The sequence below is a fragment of the Podarcis muralis genome, chromosome 4 (genome assembly GCF_964188315.1).
Source record: "Podarcis muralis chromosome 4, rPodMur119.hap1.1, whole genome shotgun sequence".
NCBI lineage: Eukaryota > Metazoa > Chordata > Lepidosauria > Squamata > Lacertidae > Podarcis > Podarcis muralis.
This window is the reverse complement of record NC_135658.1, coordinates 96,077,134-96,099,152: the sequence shown is the minus strand read 5'-3', so window position 1 is coordinate 96,099,152 and position 22,019 is coordinate 96,077,134. Positions and strand designations below refer to the sequence as shown.

Here is a 22,019-nt window from a genome sequence, read left to right as displayed (position 1 = left end):
CTTCCAGAATGGATTCTGTTTGACTTCTGAGGTATGGCTGTACATATTAGCAGAGAACCTGGCATGGGGCTGCCTTTTTTAGTAATATCTCTATACTTATTGTAACACAGGGCCATTCTGCCTGAGGTGTGTAACAGGAGCCACCTCCTCTCATCCACTGCTGCCATTGCACTTCCCCTTCCCCTTCCCGTACTCCCTGCCTCGCTCTGCAAAAGCGCAAAGAGGGTCCTTCCTCCGAGTGAGGCATTCGGCTGGGCGAGAGCCATCTTTTGACTTTAGATTTCCACCTCAGCAGAACTTCTAGCTACCACAGCAAGGCCCGGCATGCCTTTCTCTGAAGATGGACCCCCCTCAAAGCCCATTCTCAGACTGAGGCAGGTTGGAGGAGATTAGCCTCACATAATTTTCACAGAGATCCATTTTGCCGTGAGGGAAGGGGGGGGGCAGGAAGACACCGTGTTGCTGTTCTCCCGTGTCCGTCACCTGAGGCAATAGTCTCATTTTGCTTCAGTGGGATGGCCCTGTGGTAACATGTAGCTCAGCCTTTAATAAAAGCCTGTTTGAAAAGAGAAAGTTGAATGAGTTGCATACTCTTGGTTGGTTCGTTATAGGCAGTGAAATTTCAGCATATATTCATAATCATAATAAGACATCGAGTGAGTCAATTGATAAGCACTAGTTTCTGCAGCGAATTCTACCCTGGATACAGTAAAATCATATTACAAAGACCAGCTCAGATTGCCCTTTAGTTTATTGCTTACACACTGTCTCTGGGCACATCAGATATAACTAGATGATCGGCAAGATGGTAAATTACAGAGCTCTTGTGAATTCCAGAGATCTTTGAGATTCCTGTGTGTCTTGTAACAACCCCCAGGACTTTTCTTAAGGACATTCTTCCTCAAAACCAGCCTGCTGCCTTCACAGCAAGCATTTTCTCACAGGAGAGATGTGGTCATGTGTTCGCTGATGATGAAACATCAACTAGGTTTCCTCAGCTAGGTGCAGGAACCTCCTCTACCTTACAAAACTGTAGGAAGAAGTGACATAGAGAAAACCACGGGATATTGCCTACGTATAGAAGTACAAGGAATCATACCTGCCCCCAGTCTACCACATTATTATAACAGCATGCCTCCCTTTCGCTGGAGTTGTGTTCCTGAAATTCCTCAAACCCATATGGGGGCATAACAGTCAAATAAAAGGCCTTTTTGAGTAAAATCCTGCTTCCTGGGTCCAACGCTCATAGGATTCAAAATGCTCACTCAGCTTACGCTTTTGTAGCACAACAATTGTTTTGTGAGCCCCAGTATGTCCCCAGATCTGTTGCATTGCCTCCATGTTGCTCAGTCTTCAGCATGAGATCATTCAGAAGTACCACTTTGTGGCAGATATAAACGACATTGCTACCTTAAATGGTTAATTCAGCTCCGACAGCAGGAGCCTTCCATTTAAGTGGAAGTCAGGAAAAGGTTTTCCAGCAGTGACTTTGAAATCCATAAAGGCCAGGAAAGGGCTTGTGCTTTTTCTTTAATGTAAATCTAATGGCTTAATGAAATCAATGGTAAGCACAGCTCCCCTGGCCGCCTTGGTTTGATGCAATGGCTGCGCTCCACAAGGAATTATACACAATGGGCAACTTCAAACCATATTGATCTCCGGAAACACTTGATGGTGGGGGGTGAGCAGCAATATATAGGGAGTGACAATGAGCTGTTTCGACTGAAGATGCATTTTAGTTCTTTATTAAGGGGCTTCTCAAAGGATTTGCTATTTTTCACTACTCGTTTAAAAAAGAGCGTGTAATAATCTCTGGACATTTAATAATTCATTGGTTTTCTAAGACTTAATTAAAATACTCTTTCAGCAAGCCGAAAAACTTTTTAAAACTAATAAGCACGAACGTTATATTGAGTCAGCTAGTATGCTGGCCTCATTATCACTGTAGAAGTGTGTGCAGAAGCTACGGGAAGCTTTTTCTGCCTTGCTAGGAAATATTAGATGTTGACATCTTAATTCAGGCAATCTTTTTCTTTTTTTAAGAAAAGCTAATTTCTACTGTTGGTGAAGGCTCGTTTTGCTATTTTTTTAGGATTCCTGGCAACAGTGATGCTGACAAAGCAAATAAGCTTTCCACCTTGGATGGCAAGCCAAGTAGCAGGTATGTGTAAGCCATGCTTCATAGTCATCCGTTTAGGGTGCACCTCAGGTTTAGTACAAATCAAGTGGGTGGATCTCTATAGGAATCCTTCCTTCCTGGGAGCCACTGGTGCTGGTGTGGGACCTAGCAGATCACGTACTTTGCTGTAGATCTAGGATACAGATCTTCAGAAGTTATTGATATACCATTGGAGCTGGTCATGGAGGAAGCCTTAAGGGTGAATCACACCTTGTGTAAGAGCAACAACTCTTGATTCTAAGCATCACTTGTCAGTGCTTTGTACACAAACCACAGTGGCCTCATTCAGATCAAATGGTTTATTGTTAGAAGCCCAAGCAAGCAGCCCACCCCTCTCTCCTCTTTTAGTGCAGATGTGAGGAGTAAAAAGTGAAAAACAACAACAACCTTTACAGTACTTCTGTTTTTGATTAAACACAGTTTGTCGTCTCTAACCATTGAAAAAGTAGTTATCCTTATGTATGGTTAACTGAAACGACAAAACTTTAAACTTTGGTTGATAATTTTTCCAGGAAGGAGCTTGATGCATCTATCAACACTGGCAACGCCACATCGCCTGTGAAGAAGAAAAGGTATTCAAGACCTTCTTCATTTTTACTGTAGATATCAACGTTTTCACAAAAGCTATCTATCTAATATAGAAATTGATTCTAATAATTACTCCAACTGAGAGTGGAGCCCTCATAATCCCCTGATGTTGATGTCTTGGGAAAGGGGTTAGGATGGTGTACTGTTGCTGGTTTGCCAACCTTCACCAACACAGTAGAAAATTGCTGTGGGAGACCTGTGTTATGGCAGAAGTCCCAAGCTTCCACCAGCGGTTCTCCCATTGAGGATAACCAGCAGAAAGGATATTGGGGGCAGCAGCAGGGCACCAGAGGCTTTGGATCAGCCGGATTTGAAGACCCACATATCCCATGAAGGGTCTAGTCCTCAGGCCTTTCAGCTGCACCAGTCTGGAGCTAAAGTAGGAGGAAATGGCCCCTCCACCCACCTTTCAGCAGGAACTGGCAGGACTTTGGGTGCTGTGGCAAATCTGTGCCTCCCCAACCCCTCATTAGGACTGCTCTGCTCATCCTTTAAAAGAGAAATTTACGTGAAACATACAAGACGGATTTGAAGAGCACTTACACTGAGGAAACCTCAGTGAGACTAAGTAGTAGTGACTCATAAGTGTTGCTCCCTGTGCTACTCTATACTTGGCGAATGTTTTTACGGATCTTGTAAAACATGGGGGATGGGAGATAATGGGACCCTCTTACCGCCAAGGATAGATCCAGGCTGATTTGAGTTAGTAACACATATTTTTTTTTTCATATGACAGGCATAGGGTAGATAGTCTTTTACGTATTTAATAGTTTGAAAGGTGGTTTTTTTTCTCTCCCTGGAGGTGAGAATGTGATTAGTAGCTGCTTCCATTTGCAGGAAAATTATAACTACGGTATGTTCTTTCCCACTCTTGCCATCTGAAGTTATCCAGGATTGAACCTTAAATCTTCTGCAGGCAAAGGATGGGAAAGTCATTCTAGGAATCTCTGCATACACAAACAAGCAATAGCTATGGTGTTTCCTCTGTTCTTAAGAGAAGTGGCAGCCTTATTCCTGGGATAGGAAACATTAGACACACCAAAAAATAAATTTATTCCCAGCAATTCTCAGTGGGGAGACAAAAATGCGGAATTATACAGTGACAGCTTTGCAGTTCGTATTAATGAACATCACTATAAGCAAGATCAAGCCACAGTTGAGTGCTTAATTTTAATTAGGATTTAAACAATGGGATTTAAGTTGATAACAGGCAGCATAAACTTCTTAGACTTTGGGTCCAAATACAAAAGGCCTGTAAAATGAACTATATGGTTGTGCATTATTAGGCAGTCATGGATGCCTCCCCCAGTCTCCAGTCAGAAGGTCACCATAGACGATGAACAACACAAAAGGTAAGAATTTGAACTTTATCCAAGTTATGTTCAGCTCTCAAATGTTAGGAAATGCTTCAAAATAATTTCTCTTTGGTTGTTATGTTGACAGCTTTGGTTGAGTTTTTGAGGAATATCTAGCCCACATCATTGTTCTAATTTTAGCTACAAACTTGAAAAAATCTGTGACAGTGTAATCCTATACATCTTTGCTCAAAAGAAAGACCCATTATATTCATGGAGGTTTACTTCCTATTAATTCTGTTCAGAATTGCATCCTGAAATATTCTAAGCTTGTCTGCCATGATGAGAGCCTCTGGATAGCTAAACACTGTGGGATAAAAATGACAAATTAAATAAAATACATATCTTGTGTAAGATCCAGGCAAAGTTAAGCCCTAGTACCCCAGACTGCGTGTGCAGCTAAGCCAAACCATACCTGGGTGCAAACAAGTCAGCTTGCAGATTCCTGGAATGAAGACAATGGCTGCTATGCTCTATGGTTTGTCTTAGCATTATGTCCAAACCTGGGCTCATGGTTTATCTCACTCTAAACAAACCACAAGCTGTAACCAAGGTTTGTTTTTACTACTCATGGTTTATTTGGGGATTCTAAACCACAGGTCTGGATTCATATGTAATATGAAGCCAAACAATGGTTTGGCCAAATTAGCATGTTGGCAGCAAAAGCTGTGGGAACCCACACATTTGCTAAGCGATGATTTGGCTGACGGTTCTGTGTGATTTCAAGAGAGCCCATGTTTTCCTTTCCCACTGAAATCAATTAGACTTTGGAATTTTAAACCTCTGTGCGTTTACTTGGGAGTAACCTTATTGAAAATTTGAGTAGAAATGTTTATGACTGTGGTGTAAAGTGGTTTGGGCTTTGGTTTGGCTGGTTTTGAATGCTATCCTGACGTTGACTCAATGTGTAATACACCCTTATGGACAGATATAAGGAGCTGCCTTACATGGAGTCAGTCCAATGGCTCGTCTAGGCAAGCACTTTCTCCTTTGACTGTACGTTGCTCTGTAGGATTCTGGGGTCTTTCCCAGTCCTGCTATTGGAGACCTTTTAGCTGCAGATCCAAATGACTGGACCTGAGACTCACTGTATGCATGAAAAGGAAGTGCTCTGCCACAACGTATGGCATCCATGCTACCTGAAAAGAATATTTTAGCTTGCAAGAATGCACACAGACCTTGAAAGTAAAGTGATCTTCAATGTGAATGTGAATTGCTGGTGTGTGGACTTGAGGCATTGTGGTTTCTTCACCACATAGCCATGTCATTGTTTTTCAGCGTGGGTAAACATTTTCCTGCACATCAGCAGAATAATTCTTGTAAACCTTGGCAGTGCATGGTAAAATATCTCCCTCTTTTGAAAAAACTGAGCTATCTGCCCAGGGACAGACCACATTCACTCAACCATTGCTTCTGTCCTCTTTCTCATGGAAGTTTAGTGCTCATTTCCATGTTTTTTCGCTTCCAGAAAAATAAACCTGTTTGTATGATTTGCAAAAATCATGGGAGTTTTGCATTTTAATTTCATCGGGGCATACAGATCTTTCCTGCAATTTTAAATGTAGTATGACGCGGGTGGCACTGTGGGTTAAACCACTGAGCCTCTTGGGCTTGCTGATCAGAAGGTCGGCAGTTCAAATCCCCGCGACAGGGTGAGCTCCCGTTGCTCGGTCCCAGCTCCTGCCCATCTACCAGTTCAAAAGCACATCAAAGTGCAAGTAGATAAATAGGTACCGCTCTGGCAGGAAGGTAAACGCCGTTTCCATGCGCTGCTCTGCTTTGCCAGAAGCGGCTTAGTCATGCTGGCCACATGACCCGGAAGCTGTACGCCTGCTCCCTCGGCCAATAAAGCGAGATGAGTGCCGCAACCCCAGAGTTGTCCACAACTGAACCTAACGGTCGGGGTCCCTTTACCTTTACCTATGACATGGCGATACATTGATAAAAAAGTTGCTGTTCCACAATTCAATAGGTAATGCAGTATAAAAGGAACAATAGGTCTGGGATCACAATACTAGCATTATAATAAAGAGAAACAATGCAATAATGTCTGAATGCACTCACATGTACCTGTACTCCCATTTTCTGTTGGTTCAGGGATATATAGAGGGAGGGAGGGAGGGAAGGAGGGAGAGAGAGAATATTCCTGGATGCCAAGATCCAAATTTGGGGCAAGTACCCTTTAGTGAGAGAACACCAGCAGAGATTTAAAATAAAAAAAATATGCAGCAAGGTTAAGTGTGAAAATATAGGTTGCTGGACCTTTAAAATAGGCCCTTTAAAGTGAGTTCCAAAGTTTCTCTCTTCCCATGACATAGAAAAAAGACCACACATTTGGTAACTTAAACAGGGTTACAAACTGCCCCAAAATAAGATTCATGTGCTTCAAAAAGCTACACAAGCAGCAGTGCTTTTTTTCTGGGGGTACATATTTTAAATACGCATGTTCAACACACAAATTAATTCAGCATTTTTGTTCCATCACACAGGCATTCCTGGGCCTCACAAAATACAACTACAGCTGTAGCCACCAATAACAAACCGTAAGTATACAGTGCTTATTGGATTATTCTTTTTTTAAAGAACATAATGCGGGACTTCTTCTTATGTTACGTTTTCATGTGTCTCATTTTTTAAATGTGTGCATCTAGGTGGCGCTGTGGGTTAAACCACAGAGCCTAGGACTTGCCGATCAGAAGGTCGGTGGTTCGAATCCCCGCGATGGGGTGAGCTCCCGTTGCTCAGTGCCTGCTCATGCCAACCTAGCAGTTCAAAAGCACGTCAAAGTGCAAGTAGATAAATAGGTACCGCTCCGGCGGGAAGGTAAACGGCATTTCCATGCGCTGCTCTGGTTTGCCAGAAGCGGCTTAGTCATGCTGGCTACATGACCCGGAAGCTGTACGCCAGCTCCCTCGGCCTATAGAGCGAGATGAGTGCCGCAACCCCAGAGTCGGTCACGACTGGACCTAATGGTCAGGGGTCCCTTTACCTTTATCTAATAATGTAAGGTGTGAATGAGTCTCAGTCAGAGCATGGGACTCTTAATCTCAGAGATGTGGATTCGAGCCCCATGTAGGGCAAAAGATTCCTGCCCTGCAGGGGGTTGGACTAGATGACCCTAGTGGTCCCTTCTGACTCTTCAATTCGAAAATTCCAGGAAATGTTCGTTTGCAAACATGTAGATCATTCAAGCATATTTAGGGAGACTGAGTGGTTTCATTCCCTCATTGAGTGCACACTTGGTGGCAAACCTGGCTTTGCTGCCATGTCATCTATGAAACAGATGGACTTTGAATGACTTTGAGCATTAATGATACATGCAAATAGAGAAGGCTTGAATGAGAGTGAGTCAAGACAAGAGAAAGCTCATCACGTAAGGTCATTCAAAGGAGAGATGCACGGATCCTGCTTACCTGTAAGGTAGGTGGATGCTGAGACTCTTTGAGCCTAACACTGTCTACAGAATATAATAATACAATCTATTGCCTTTTAAAATTAGGGGTGCATTGTTTTTGTTTGTTATTGTGTTATATTTTTGGTGCTTTTATATTGTAAACTGCCCCGTGATCCTTGGGTGAATGGTGGTATAGAAATCTTCTTCTTCTTAATAAACTGACTACTGTTTTCATACCATTCCATCTCCCCTTGTTGCTTTGTATATGGATGTTATAAATAACCCATAAGACTCCAGCCATCCCTAACTCTGAAAAAGATTTCCCTGAACTTATTCTCCACCAGGCAAAATGGAGAAGAGTAGCGTCTACTTTCTGATACCCTCAAATATAATTTCTTTCACTACTATTTCCATTATCTTCCTATCTTTCCTGGCTTTCACCATAAGATTCCAGCACTTTAAAAAATAATAATATTAAAATCATTTAAAAACAAACTACAGTGAAGAGAATGTAGTGGGATCCTAAAAATCTCTATCTCAGGTGTCAACATCCAGTATAAATAGGTGTGTTCTTCTGCTTCCCTCTGTGGGGAGGAAATCCCACAATTTAGGGGGCTGACCCAGAGAATGCCCTGGCTCCCCCACCCAAATTTCTGAGGGCGGTGGAAACTACCAAGAGGCCCATGTTATAGGCATGCCTTTTCCTCCCCATAAAAGGTAAAGGTACCCCTGCCCGTACGGGCCAGTCTTGACAGACTCTGGGGTTGTGCGCCTATCTCACTCTAGAGGCCGGGGGCCAGCGCTGTCCGGAGACACTTCCGGGTCACGTGGCCAACGTGATATCGCTGCTCTGGCAAGCCAGCACAGCACACAGAAACGCCATTTACCTTCCCGCCAGTAAGCGGTCCCTATTTATCTACTTGTACCCGAAGGTGCTTTCGAACTGCTAGGTTGGCAGGCGCTGGGACCGAGCAATGGGAGCGCACCCCGCCACGGGGATTCGAACCGCTGACCTTTCGATCGGCAAGCCCTAGGCGCTGAGGTTTTACCCACAGTGCCACCCGCGTCCCTTTTCCTCCCCATAGGAGTGTTAAAAATGCTCAAAGCTTGGGTTTTATTCCTGAGATTTTCGTTCTGTGTTAAATTTGCTTACATTCTTCCACAGACGATCAGCAGGGACTGCCAGCAGGGATGCAATTAAAAAAACAACCACTTATTTTCTGAGGGATGTCAGAGATATGACTCATAATTTCTGTGCATTGCAACCATATGGGTATGAGATACTACCCCATAGTAGAAAAGGTAGGGCTTCCTTGGTATCAGTTTCTGGGTTGCATCTATTGATTGACTGCACCACAAGAAGAAATCAAGATTCCCATTGCTGTTCAGTTCAGTCCTGGAATTACTCCATGTTGTGATGATCCCTGCCTGAAAAGGGAATTTGGAAAGTATCCATTATATAATCATAGAAATCATAAAGTATATATGATTTCTAACCAGAGGTTTGTCTGTCTGTCTGTCTGTTGCTTCAGAGTTTCAACTACTTCAAACAAAGGAGGAGGACCAAAGATGTATGTATTTTCATTTCTAGTATTTAGACTTTAAACTTGGAAATAGTGTACAGGCCAGCACCTGTTATTGATAGTTTATTTCATAGTTATCCAAAGAAAGAGAAAAGAAAAGAAAGACAGCCATTACTTTGCAAGGGTATTGAGAAGACTGGTCTACCTTGTGGGGGCATCTGGTTGCTGAATGATTCTGTTTGTCATCTTTTGGCTTCGCTGATCAAATTGCGCATCATAGCAAAAGTAGCAGCAATGTTTGAGATTGGGACAGCATTTACTGCCATTACCATGTTGACATTTTTGTGTGTGTTCCTCTAAAAGCTTTGGCCTTCCAGATGTGGTTGGATTCCAACTCCTTAATAGGTTATTGTATTTTAGTGTTTTGTTGGAAACCGCCAGAGTGGCTGGGGAAACCCAGCCAGATGGGCAGGGGATAAATAATTATTATTATTATTATTATTATTATTATTATTATTATTATTATTACAACCCCAACCAGCATAGGTTGGTGGGAATTATAGCCCAACAATATCTGGAGGAGCACAGGTTCCTCACACCCTTCAGTGTGGGGTCCTGAAAAAAAATGTTTCCTTTTCATTCTGCAGGACTATCTATTCATCGGAACCAATTACATCTCCAAAGTCAAATGCTGCCGTGAGCGATCCAGCCAGAACTAGGTAACATAAAGTGATGTGATTAACGATTGGTGTTTTATGTGATGACACGACAACCAATGGTTGCTACTGGGTGAAAAGCAAAACACTTATAAGCCCCGCTGATTTCAATGGCAGAGATGTAAATCAGGAAAGTAGCAGCAACAGCAGTGAAATGTTTTATACATCCCTTGTGACCTGTGCCCCCAAAATCCAGGGCAAACTTCATGTAGGAAAATTGCATCAAAACCTTATTCTGCTTCTTCTAGGCCAGGGATAGGCAAACTTGGTCCTCTGGATGTTTTGGGACTACAACTCCCATCATCCCTGACCACTGGTCCTGTTAGCTAGGGGTGATGGGAGTTGTAGTCCCAAAACATCTGGAGGGCCAAGTTTGCCTATGCCTGTTCTAGGCAAAGTAGCTTTTGGAGGGGGGATTTGGCAAAAGAAAAACAGTGGGAGGGAGAAAGTGCATAACCCTCACCCTATCCAGTTATAACTCACGTCCTGGAGATACCTTGCAAACATGCGGCTGGAACACCATGTGGGAAGGGGTCGATTGGGGAGATTTCCAGTGTGAAAGTGGCGGTGGGGAAAATGGTGAAGTTCCCCCTTTCTCCAGTACTTCACCCGTGAAGGTGGTTTGCTTCCGAAGGTGCTTTCCCTGGAAGGAACCTTTGGGATTTGATTCTGCCCCTTTCGGTGTAATTTGTAGTTCAATATTCGGCTTTGATGGTCAAGTTATATTATTCACTTTGGCTCTGGTCCTGCAAAGACAATCCACAGAAGTGCTTGTTCGTCACAGTAGAAAAGCCGTCCACTTCATTAGACATATGTACCAATACACAGTTTTGCTGCAATTTACATTCATGTGTTTTCTTACAAAGCAGCCCAGAGTAGCCACAGCCCAGCCCAGATGGACAAGAACAGATTCCCAGCAGATCTGAGCTCTGCCTTCTTTTTAGAAATTAGCCATGAAATGTAAGGAAGTTGGGGAAAGGGGAGGGATGCCAAGAGAGAGAACTGTAGATACGTAAGAAGATTGACATTAAGATTGACATTTTGAAAGAGAAAAAGTCAAAGTTGAGAGAGATGATGTTTAGAGAAAGAATACCATACAAACATGTGAGGCAGCTGGAACACAGTGGGTAAATACAGATCCAGTATATCATCATAATGCAACTTAGTTTACTTATACCATCCTTCCACAATCCACTGCTCTCCAGATGTTGTGGGACTCCAACTCCCATGTGCCCAGACAGCATGGCCAATGGTTAAGGATGATGGGAGTTGTAGTCCAACAATATTGTACAAGATACCAGGTTGGCAGAGGCTGATTTATACTGCAGAAGCGTCTGACCAAAAACAACTGTGTCTGAGGAAAACATTCAACTGACAGCTTATCCCAGCATCAGACTTAAAGTCTGTTTACACTGGTAATCTCTGGGTTCCAACCTAGCAACTCTAGTCTTAATTTACTTGGGTCACATCTTAGAGATTATTTCTGGCACTGTTGTGTTCATTCCTAGTCTAAAGTGCATAGCCAGACGTCTTTAATAAATCCCACCCCACGTACTGGACTACAATGGGATCTCCCCTCTTGAAAGAGTTTGAGTCATGAAATATTTCCAGGAAGGAAACAATATGTTGATTAAAGATTTCTGCTGTCAGATCTGGAGATCTTAGAGAATAAAACATCGGCAAATTAACTAGGAAAAGCTGCCGTCGCTCCCCACTTACAAAGGCTTCTTCAAGCCTTTTCCTAATCCCCTTCCTCACTCATTTCATATTCACTCTCCTCCGTGGTTTTTATTAGCATATCAAGCGTTCTCCTCCGCTTTCACCATTGGTAGAGAGCTGCGGTAACAGTATTTGACTGAGCTACAAGTTGCTATAGTAACCATGCTATATGGCTATTTTGTGTCAGTATCTAAACCATAAGCAGCTTGAGAAGCTTAATTGGGAGACATGATTCTGGTGCAACATCCTTGAATTTGGCCCCCAGGCAGCGGGGGAGGGGAGCAAATCTGACACCTGGCAAGGGGGGGGGCTCAAAAATCCAACTGAGGACACCAGAAAGCTGCATCTATATTAATTGTTGTCAAGAGAAACAACTTCTTCTTTTTGTTTTGCTTTAAACCCACTAAGTTCATTTACTTATTTTTAAAGGGTTTTTATTAAAACCCAACTTAGTGTAGCAATGTTAGAAGAGAAAGTATTATCCATTTGCACGGGGGAAATGCAAAAACCGAAGTTTTGTCCTTGCTGTGAAATTAGTGCTAACTCTACCTTCCTTTCGCTCACACCAGCACCGATGAATGATTTGCACAACCTGATTGTTAAATAGGTCATTTGTCCCTCTGATAACCTGCAGTATTTTATGGAAATACTTTGGTTATCAGTCTGAACCTGCTATCAAAGATAGATTCTATCCCAGCCTAGCTATCCTATTCATGCGACAAGATGAACGCTAGGAAAAATTATCAGGGTGGGCAGAGCGGAGTAGGATCCAAGGATGCAAGCTCTTAGGGAAATGGTGCTGTGTGTAATTTGGAGCAGTGGAGGGAAACATGCAGTACTATTTTCAAGCCAGTTCATGTATTCAGCGCTGAGCAAGATGGGCAAATGTTCTGACTCAGTATATGGCAGCTTCCTTTGTTCCTACGACTCCCTGCAAATAAATGGTTCTTGGCCTGTGGGTTGCATTCTAACGCAAGGGGAAATAGTTCTTTGAATTAACTTGAAACCAGCATGCCACCTGGTTCACCTTTGCAGCCAAATGTTCCATCTTTAAGGACTTCTCTGTATGAATAATCTAATTGTTTTGCGTTTTATGGAATTTGCTTCGGAGCACTCAGATGTGTGCTTTTTATAGTTGTGAAGTCAATAGAGAGCCTGGTAGGCTATGTTTATTCTGAAAGCATAACTGAGCAAGTTGGCGTTCCTTTCCCAGTAATTGTTTGCTCATGCTACTTCTCAAAACATCCTGAAAGACAGCTTCTTCCCATCCGTTTAATTCTGAAAATTACTGTACTCAGCAGCTCGGGGTATTTTTGGCAGGCTGTAAATGTGCTCTCATGGTTTGCTACAGTGCTCTTTAGTTTCTTAATTCTTGGCAACTCTTTGTGGTCCAGCCTTCAGTGAGGTGAATTTAAATCAGCCTGGCACTGTCTGGTCAATGTCTTGGCAGAGATGAAGACGGCGTCCTGAATCAGAACAAATGCTATTCCTGTATCAGCCTCATTTGCTGGCTAGCTTACAAATTGCCCTGTGACTGAGGGCCGTCCTGGACACAAATAGCCCTGGCCTATCAAATCCAGACATTACCGATGCACTCTTGACACCGTGTTAGAAGGCAATCCTCTTTTGCTGAGGCCACAGATTTCTGTTATGACCGATTACCCTTTTCATCGCCAACTCCCGCACAGGAATAGATAGTTATTGCTGGTTCTTTTATAGCTTAAGCTAATTCCTCCATACAAATTGTCTAGCATTTAGTACGGGCTAACTGCAGCATCAGGGAAGTTGTGTGGGCATGTTGGAGTAAATTGGAGAGCCTTGTGTGTGCAGACATAAGCTCAGCAGGTGCAAAGGTGTGTGGTCTTGCACAGAAGGGTCAGGTTGAATATTTATTGTGGCCGGTGACACTAGACGTTTGGAATTGGGTTGTTATCTATAAAAGGAACATTCAGGAAGAGGAAAGGATCTGCCCATGTTCTTCATTTCAGGTTCTTCATTTTTTCAAAGCCCTGGCTGTAGCGTTAGGAGGCAAATGTGCCGCGGGTTATCACCCTGTCCCCATTGGTGCTTGCTCCATGGTAAATATGTTTTAGACTTACCTTCTGAGAGTAAATCCAGTTGAACAATGAGAATTCCTTCTGAGGAGATATGTATAGGATGCTGCACTAGGTCTCCTCAATTTATGAGCTGCTATCAAAGCCAGCAGTATTTGAGTACACTGGTGGTTTTGAAAGTAAACATGCCTCTCCCCTAAACCACATTTTGTAACCATGGTTCATGTACTTCCTGCTCTAATGATACTGGTGTGAAAGTCTCAAATGTTCATCTGTCATACCTGTAGATGATGGGGTTTTGTTCCTGAAATTCCAGTGTGATATCATAATTTTGACATGCAGCTGCAACTGTTCATATCCTAAGCACTTACTGTTAGTTCTCTTAGCCACTGGACTCCTGTGAGATGTTCCTGTGTCTGAAATCCGATTTAAATATTCTTGGCATCTTGCGTTGCAGTTTCTGGATGGGGATCTGACTTGTAGCCAACTCAATCAGCATTAAGTTTTATCCACGAGGAAAAGGGGCATTGATTTATTAGACAAATCAGAAAAGCCTGGAAAGTGGCAGTGTTTCATCCTGAGTTGGCTGGGTTAGATGTTGAGATGGCTGGAGTGCACATTCACATATATCACTTAGTGATTCATCCTGCAGAAATGGTAAACTGCTTCCATGGAAAATCTGGTCTTGCTTGATCTTGCTTGCGGTTTGAGATCATCACTAGATGTTTCAGTCACTGAGCCGATTGACACATAGTTCTAATGCAAAGGGTCATACATGTTGCCAGGTGAGAAAGCAAGTCTTGAGCTCATATACTGTCTCTCACCCTTCTAAACTTCTATGGGAACTCAGCCTTTCTGTGCAAATGCTATATACAGTGTAGAGTCTACAGGGGTCAGCAAACTTTTTCAGCAGGGGGTTGGTCCACTGTCCCTCAGACCTTGTGGAGGGCCGGACTATATTTTGAAGAAAAAAATGAACAAATTCCTACACCCCACAAATACGCCAGAGATGCATTTTAAATAAAAGGACACATTCTACTCATGTAAATACACGCTGATTCCCGGACCGTCTGCAGGCCAGATTAAGAAGGCGATTGGGCCGCATCCAGCCCCCAGCCCTTAGTTTACCTACCCATGGTCTACACAAACCCTGTTCATGCAACCCACCCAATACTTTTTAATGGTGGGCAGATCACAACACATATTGCACAAATTTATGTACAAGGCCCTTGTTTACATTTAGGGTTCTATAGAAGCCTGGAGGTTTTTTGTGTGTTATTTCCTCACTGTATGAAACTAAACACTGAACATCTCCACATTTTTGTCTGCCCTGCTTCTGCCTGTTCCTAATGGGTGGGGTTCAATGTAGCGCTAAGCAGATTCTTCTTGCTTGGTGGAATGATCTCCTCTCTTCTCCCCCTGTGTGCTGTTCTGGGGGGGGGGGTGTCTTCTGACACCCCCAGAGCCAGTTTCATGGAGGAGGGAGGGAAGCTTTATTGTGCTTGTGTAGGTTTCTTTTGGCAGGCATGGGACTACTTAGTTGAATGCATCTCATTATATTAAATGTCTCAAAGTGCTTTTCCATGAAGTAGCTTGAGAGTGCAATTTGCATTGCTTATGCAGTCTTTGTCAAAAGAGTTTGGGTGAAATGTTTCCTTTTATATCTAACATCTCCCTGAACCCACCAAACAAACCTGCCAATATCTCATTTAGATGTTTGCTACTGACCTGGTGTGATCAGAACTCAGTATAGCCTTATCTTGGAGAGAGCAGCCTGATCTGCCCCTTACAATGCCTTTTCTAAAAATATTCTCTTGAGACACAACATCCATTGGGTTAGCTTCTGGGTTAACTCTTATAAGCAGTTATATAAATAAAACTGCAAGACAGGCATGGGAGAATGGCAGGGATCACTTTTTTTGCATTCCTTTCTGGTCCCTGTTAGGGGTTCTTGGGTTGTTCTTGTTTTTATTTTCATTATGTATTTTGTTATTTTATATTCTGATTTTATCCTGTGAACCACTCTGAGACCTGACGGGTGGTATACAAATTTAATAATAATAAATAATAACGTGTGCATGTGTGTGTTTAACTTGTGATAAATGCTTCTTAGCATTTCCGTAGAAGCTATGGTGGATTATTATAATGGGTACCTGCAGAAGAAGATGCTATTCGGTTCTCTCTCATAATCACTTCGTTTTGACCTGGTTAAGTCACAACAATAAAAATTTTTTAGCTATTCCTGTGATATCCAACCTTCATTGCACAGTCCAAACTTACTGCACTGCGAGAACCACTAGACAACTAGCAACTCTCAGAGTGAGGCATTTGTGCTGCACATATCCAAGCAGATGCTAGACTTTGCACTGTCAGAGTATGAACTGTGTCAAGATGAATCTTTCTAACTTCTCTGGAATATCAGTTTGGTTTCTGTCCTTAATCTGGGCGAGCTGAATAATTGAACATGCACAACCCAACTTTCAAATTTATTTAGATGAACCCATTTTCTCTGTTTTTTAGGCAGATAGCCCCAGCAAAACCCAGTGAATCAGATGCTAACAAAACCATGACAAAAGAGAGAGCTGGGAGGTAGGCCCTACTGTGTTTGATGTGTCATTTTCAGAAGGAGAGCTAACTGTGTGAACTACGTCCTAAGCACCTCACGTAGGCTTGTTCTGAGGATAAAGTGGGATAACCATGTTTGCTGTTCTGAGCTTCTTTGAAGGAGGATAGGATCCATTTCATTTACAACTGTGGCAACTGGGTCAGAACAGGCCTGTACAATGTCTGACCCATCAAGCTAAATGCAGCTCACTGGCCATGTATAACAGCTCACTAGGGACCACCTGAGAAGTCTTTGTTTATTTGTCTGACAGTCTGTGACTTCAAAAGCCAGCAAGGAGGATATGTGATGTTAAAGAGTGATGTTTGAAGTTGTGTTCAGCCTAGTTGTTCCACGTTGTGCAGACTGTGGAACGTGAACATGAAGTAGGGGGACGTGAGTTCAAGGAACCAGGGTTCAAATTCCCAGTTGGCTAGGCAGCTCATTGATTGGACTCAGTGAATATCTCACCATCTTACAGGGCTGTTGTCAAGAAAGGAGCCTGTATATGCTGCCCTGAGCTCTGCGGAGGGAAGCTGGGCTACAGATATAGTAAATATGCCAACATGGCATGATGCACAGTGCTTATTTATACAGGACAGCATGAAGCAGAAGGCTTAGCCTCATTTCATGTGGTTTATTTGCTTTGAATGTCAAATTCTAGCTGACTATTGAAATATCTCTGTACTTTCTTCCACTGATTTTGCTTAATCTCTGAAGAGGCCAAGAACTGAATGATCTCATTGATGTCAAAACCAAAGGCAATAAGAGTAACCAGGGGTAAGTCTTGAAAGGCTCTATGGCTTCAATAAAGCGAAGGAGAGGGCATGGATTGTGACCATAGCAGGGAAGGCATGGGAATGAGAGCAAGAAAGATAATAATGCATGGAATCATAAGGCCCAGCTCATGTGCTTAGTCCATGACACCGAAACAATGAAGGACACTAAGTTTGCTTGTTTTCCAGTACAGCTTCTAAGTTCTCTCCTCCAGCAATAAGACCTGGTCCTGCAAAGTGTCCAGAAAGGCTTCCAGATGGCTCCTCTGGTAGTTTATTAGCAAACCACGAGACTCTAGGCAAGGCAGTGTGAATCCTCCAAGACTTGTGGGCTCAGGACAAAGAGAAAGACCCAATCAGCTGGCCAGCTAAGTGCAAACATGAAAAACCTTGTAGGTACTGATGTGTCACTAGGGTCACCATGTAAATACCTGGGGTGCTGACTGAAGCAAAGCCGAAGGTCAGGGTTCGGAATGGCAGAAGGCATCTCTTTCATGCAAACCTGAGAAAAATTGGTTTAATCAGGCTACATGAATTTTGGTACACATAGTCAGGAAGGACCTGGCAGCCCATCTGCTGACAGAAGAGCTACCTCCTGGGGTACCTGAGTGGAAAGGATGTCCAAGAGAGCTAATCACCTTGACCATCTGTGAGCACCTACAATGCTCACCTGGGAGTGGGGTATAGTTGTTAAGCTAGCTGCTGGGAATGAGTTGACATGCAGTCTCCAACCCTCAAAGGACCCATAGGTGGCATGTGAGAATTGGACTCCAGTCATCCTTGACCTAAGATCTCTGTCCACTACACAGTAGATCCATCACCCCATCTTGGATCTCCCTTAGTCAAATGCCATTGCGCTAGTCTTAAAGTTGGATTTCATCAGACCTGTAGAAGTTGAGGACCTTGTTGACTCAAATTCTGTGAAGGAAGGGCGAGATACAAATGTGATAAATAGTCCATTAAGGAACAAGACATAGTATTTATTTATGCAGGACATTAGGAAGCAAAAGGTTCCAGCTGAGAGACTTTTTTGTTGTTGTTGCCTAAAATCAAATCTATCTTAATTATAAATTGCCATGGATATACTCCAGCTGTAAGATATTTTGTGTGGTTTATTTAGTTTCAATATCAAATTCATAGTTAACAAATGAAATATCTCTGTACTTGTTCCCACTGATTTTGTTTAAAGAAGTCAAGAGCTGGACAATCTCATCCAAGTCAAAACTAAAAGTGATAAAGGTGATAAAGGGTAAGTATTGGAAATTTCTTTACCACTTAATTTATTTCTGAAGTTGAAGCTGTGAAGAAGGCAAGGGACAGATGCCAAGAACGATTTCATAAAGCAGTTTAATCAATTAGAAGGAAAACACTGGATTCCAAGCAAAGGAGGAATGATCTAATGCTATGAAATTCTCTTCCAACAATTCTCCCCCTACCCTGCCAATCTGCTCCCAGAATCTGTAACATGCTAAGGTTAGTAATTGCCCAATCCCATCCAGATGTTGAACCCGAAGTCTCCTCAGAGGAGTTCCAAGAGAAGCAGGACCCTCTGGCATATATTCCAGACCCTGGAAAGCCATTGGATCAAGACTGAGAAATACTACATTCATATAAATCTCCCTGCCCCTGTCATACAAACTCTTGTTTCAATTCTGTTGTTCAAAGCAAGCCCATGGTTTGTGAGGCAGTCTAAGGGAGGTTTGCACTGCAAGAAGCAAAGGTGAAGATTATGCAAGGCCAAGTGCAACAGACCATTTTTTGAGAAATCACTATCGGTCCCCTTCTGTTGCGCTTTCTTACTCGTGCAAAATTGCACTGGTGTCAGGTGACTGTGGTTGAATCCATGGTATTTAGGTCCTAAAGTTTTGGATGTGATGCAAGGGACCTGTGGTGGTTCCTCCCCTTCCTCCCTGGTCCCTACGCTACCTAAAAGGTCCGGTACATTGACCATAACCTTCCTTTGTGTTTCTTTCCTCTTTAAGACACCAAGATCTTGATGATTTCATCAAAGTGAACCGTACATCTAATGGACATGCCAAGGGGTGAGTCTTGTCATCGAGCTGCACATCTACATGCATTGAAGGCTTAATCTGGTTTTGGTTTTTGGTTTTAACAGTGTGACTTCTAATGTTTCCTTCCCCCACCCAACTTTGCAAATGTTGGTTTTGTAAGAGACTTAAGGCAATTGATAGCTCCTTAATTGAACTAGAATTTCCATGATTTCTTAGTTGGGAACTGAAACAGTTAAGTGATTGTTTAAATTTGTCGGATAGACATGCCTGTAGTTAACTCCCCCACCTCCCAGCTCAAGTGCTGTGTAACTGCACAAATTCAAAGGAAGGCAACATAATTTAAATATAGCACAGTTTTCTCCTTATATTGGCAAGATCTCCTTTTCACAGGGGTAAGGAGTTGACAATAAAAAGAGAAAAGGCATCCAAAGATTAGTTTTCTACAGTAGGATTAGATGGGATTCCTCTTTTTAAAAAAATCCACACGTGAAAATACCCTGTATGGTCATAAAACCACAGAATAGTAGGAAAACATAAAAAGCCAGGGAATCTAACTCCTTATCAAAAACGTGGGTGGTATCTTCCCACAAAACAATTTGGGCTGGTCTATGTTGCCAGTTTTGTCCCTGTAGATAGAGAATATCCCATATGAACCACAGATACCACCATTGTTTCTCAGGGACAATTCTCACGACCCGGAGAATTAAAGAAATTGAAACTAGAATGGTAGTTGTACTCATGGAAATCCCTGTTTATGCTAGACATTTCCCACACAGATGCATCATTGTGCATCATTTAATCCATTGTGCGTCATTTAATCCAGACTCAGTCACGCACAGAGTAGATTGAAATCAACAGGACTTGTAGTCATGACTAACTTAAAAGGTGTACCATGGTGTTTCCTCCATCTGCACTGTTCCCAGAAGTCATTCCTCCTCTGGTCATTGCTGTGGATACACAACCTGACTGATTGTCTCCAAGTGGGAGTAAGCCCCACTGAACTCAGCAGAGCTTACTGAATAAACACGGTTAAGTTTGCAACCTTAAGTATGGAAACAACCTACTGTGTGAACCAGTTCTTTATGAGATGGATGGGCAGAAATGGGCACTTCAGGCCTGAGTCAGCGCCAGGCTGTCTCAGCTATCTGCTTACCCCCACCAATGGTAGACTTTGGGCTCTCAAATTTCAGCGGCGCCCTGTGCGCCACTAAAATTTCGTGCCCTCCACCTCTTGTGCTCCATTCTGCAACATTGCTGCAGCGCTTCCTGAATAAACATGACCAAACTGGTTGCGCTACCCTAAGATTACCAGACATTTTTCAAAGAATCTGGGGGCACTTTTTTTTTTTTGAAGAGAGAAAAAAAAGTTATTAAAATTCTTTATTTTTTTTAAAAAAAGAAGTAATATCTTCTCTTCTGTGTTGCGTGGCCTTCCTCTGGGCCGTGGCCTGCTCTCTTGGAGTATTAGCCACCGTGGAGTAGGCTTGGGTCGGGCCTGGACTCGGCCATGTGTCCTTGCCTTCCTGGTGCTCTCCTACCTCTCCGCCTCAGTGGCGGCAGCGGCGTGGCAAGCATGGGCTCCCCTCTTTTTTCTCCTTCCTCTTTCTCTCTCTTCCTTCTCTTTCTCCTCTCCTCCTTCTCCCTGTGTCGGCTCCAGGGTTTTTACTGGCCCCAGAGTGCCGCTGGGCAGTCAGCCAGGCGCTCTCACTCCCAGATCAATTTGGATCGCGGGTGTGTGTCAGTGGTTCCCCCTGTTGACGCACCAGGCATCCCCGGTTCCCCTTCGGCAGTGGCAAGCAGCAGTCTCAGCAGCCCAGAGCCAGACTGGTAGCGCAGTTGGCTCTGGCTGGCTTCAGGAGCTGCTCGCTGCTGTGGCGCTTGCCATTTTACCTCACCGGAAGTCTCCATATGATGTGTCTTGTGCCGTTGAACCAATCACGCAACATTCATTCCCTAATAATAAATCTACAACACTTAATAAATCCAGGGGCATTAAATGAAATCCGGGGACATTCCGGGGACGGATTTTGTCCAGGGACAGATTTGTAAATCCGGGGAGAGTCCCTGGGAAACGGGGACGTCTGGTAACCATACGCTACCCTAAAACTGCCTCTGTCCCCACCTTCTGGCATGACTGCAGAGGCAGCAATGGCCCTGCCCTGCTGGGCTGGGGGAAAGTTAGAATTGCATTCTTAAAAGACTGGACCAGAGAAGGTGGCATTTAATGGAAAGCTTTTGGAGGTATTAGAAGCAGGGAAAATAACACACGTTGCCAAGGAATGGTCAAAACAATGTTTAGGCGAGGAGCAGGATTTTCCAGTTGTAAGACTATATCTGCACGTGTTCCGAATGGCTGTAAACATGTTTGGTACAAAAGGGCTGAGCTTTCACCTGTAGCATCAGAGCCAGCTGTTGTGCTTGGGCTACCCAGAACGTTTGGTGGGCGTGATGGGCTTGGCGCTTACTGCAGAAAACCCCAAAGACCGGTGAGAATTCCACCCCTTTCCTCATTTTGTTAGCTATCAGTTTGGCACTATTTGTACCATGATTTTAGATGTATGCATTCATTTATGTTACATTTTGAGAGCATGGAGATATTATTTATTTAATAAGCAGTTCTTGGGGTGGGGGTTTCCCTGGCAGATCCATTTGGACCCCTCTCTTACTGTTTCCCACCAACTGATTAAAATGTTCCTGTTCTATTAACCATTTGTCTTACTGATGGCAGGCGGGTTATGTGTCTGACCCTCATTTTAGGATGTTTCCTGAATTTGTTTAGAATGTTTGCAAATGTTCTGTTTCTGTTTTCATGCTATTGTCTTTTATTTTTTCCATAAGCCAGCTTTTGATGCAAATTCATTTGAAGGGAAGCATATATCTATCTATCTATCATCTATCTATCTATCTATCTATCTATCTATCTATCTATCTATCTATCTCTATCATCTATCTATCTATCTATCTATCTGTCTGTCTGTTTGTCTATAGATATAGATATATAGAGATATAGATATACTGTATTTTTCGCCCTATAGGACGCACCGGCCCATAGGACGCACCTAATTTTGGGGGGGGGGGAAATAAAGGGGGAAAAATTATTT

The 22,019-nt window shown here is 43.1% G+C and overlaps 1 protein-coding gene across 4 annotated transcripts in view; it reads left to right on the top strand.

Moving 5' to 3' along the window:
• The window catches only part of SCEL (sciellin), a 55,931-nt gene that overhangs the window by 20,714 nt on the left and 13,198 nt on the right, over positions 1 to 22,019 (top strand). For 3 of the 4 annotated variants that reach the window (XM_028728339.2, XM_028728344.2, XM_028728343.2), the window contains exons 6-15: positions 2,093 to 2,161; positions 2,692 to 2,751; positions 4,054 to 4,119; positions 6,612 to 6,665; positions 9,049 to 9,087; positions 9,687 to 9,758; positions 16,049 to 16,117; positions 16,851 to 16,910; positions 18,096 to 18,155; positions 18,889 to 18,948. In XM_028728339.2, coding sequence (XP_028584172.2) covers positions 2,093 to 2,161; positions 2,692 to 2,751; positions 4,054 to 4,119; positions 6,612 to 6,665; positions 9,049 to 9,087; positions 9,687 to 9,758; positions 16,049 to 16,117; positions 16,851 to 16,910; positions 18,096 to 18,155; positions 18,889 to 18,948 — 609 coding nt within the window. The remainder of the gene's footprint in view (positions 1 to 2,092; positions 2,162 to 2,691; positions 2,752 to 4,053; positions 4,120 to 6,611; positions 6,666 to 9,048; positions 9,088 to 9,686; positions 9,759 to 16,048; positions 16,118 to 16,850; positions 16,911 to 18,095; positions 18,156 to 18,888; positions 18,949 to 22,019) is intronic. The other variant, XM_028728340.2, reaches the window with a different exon arrangement.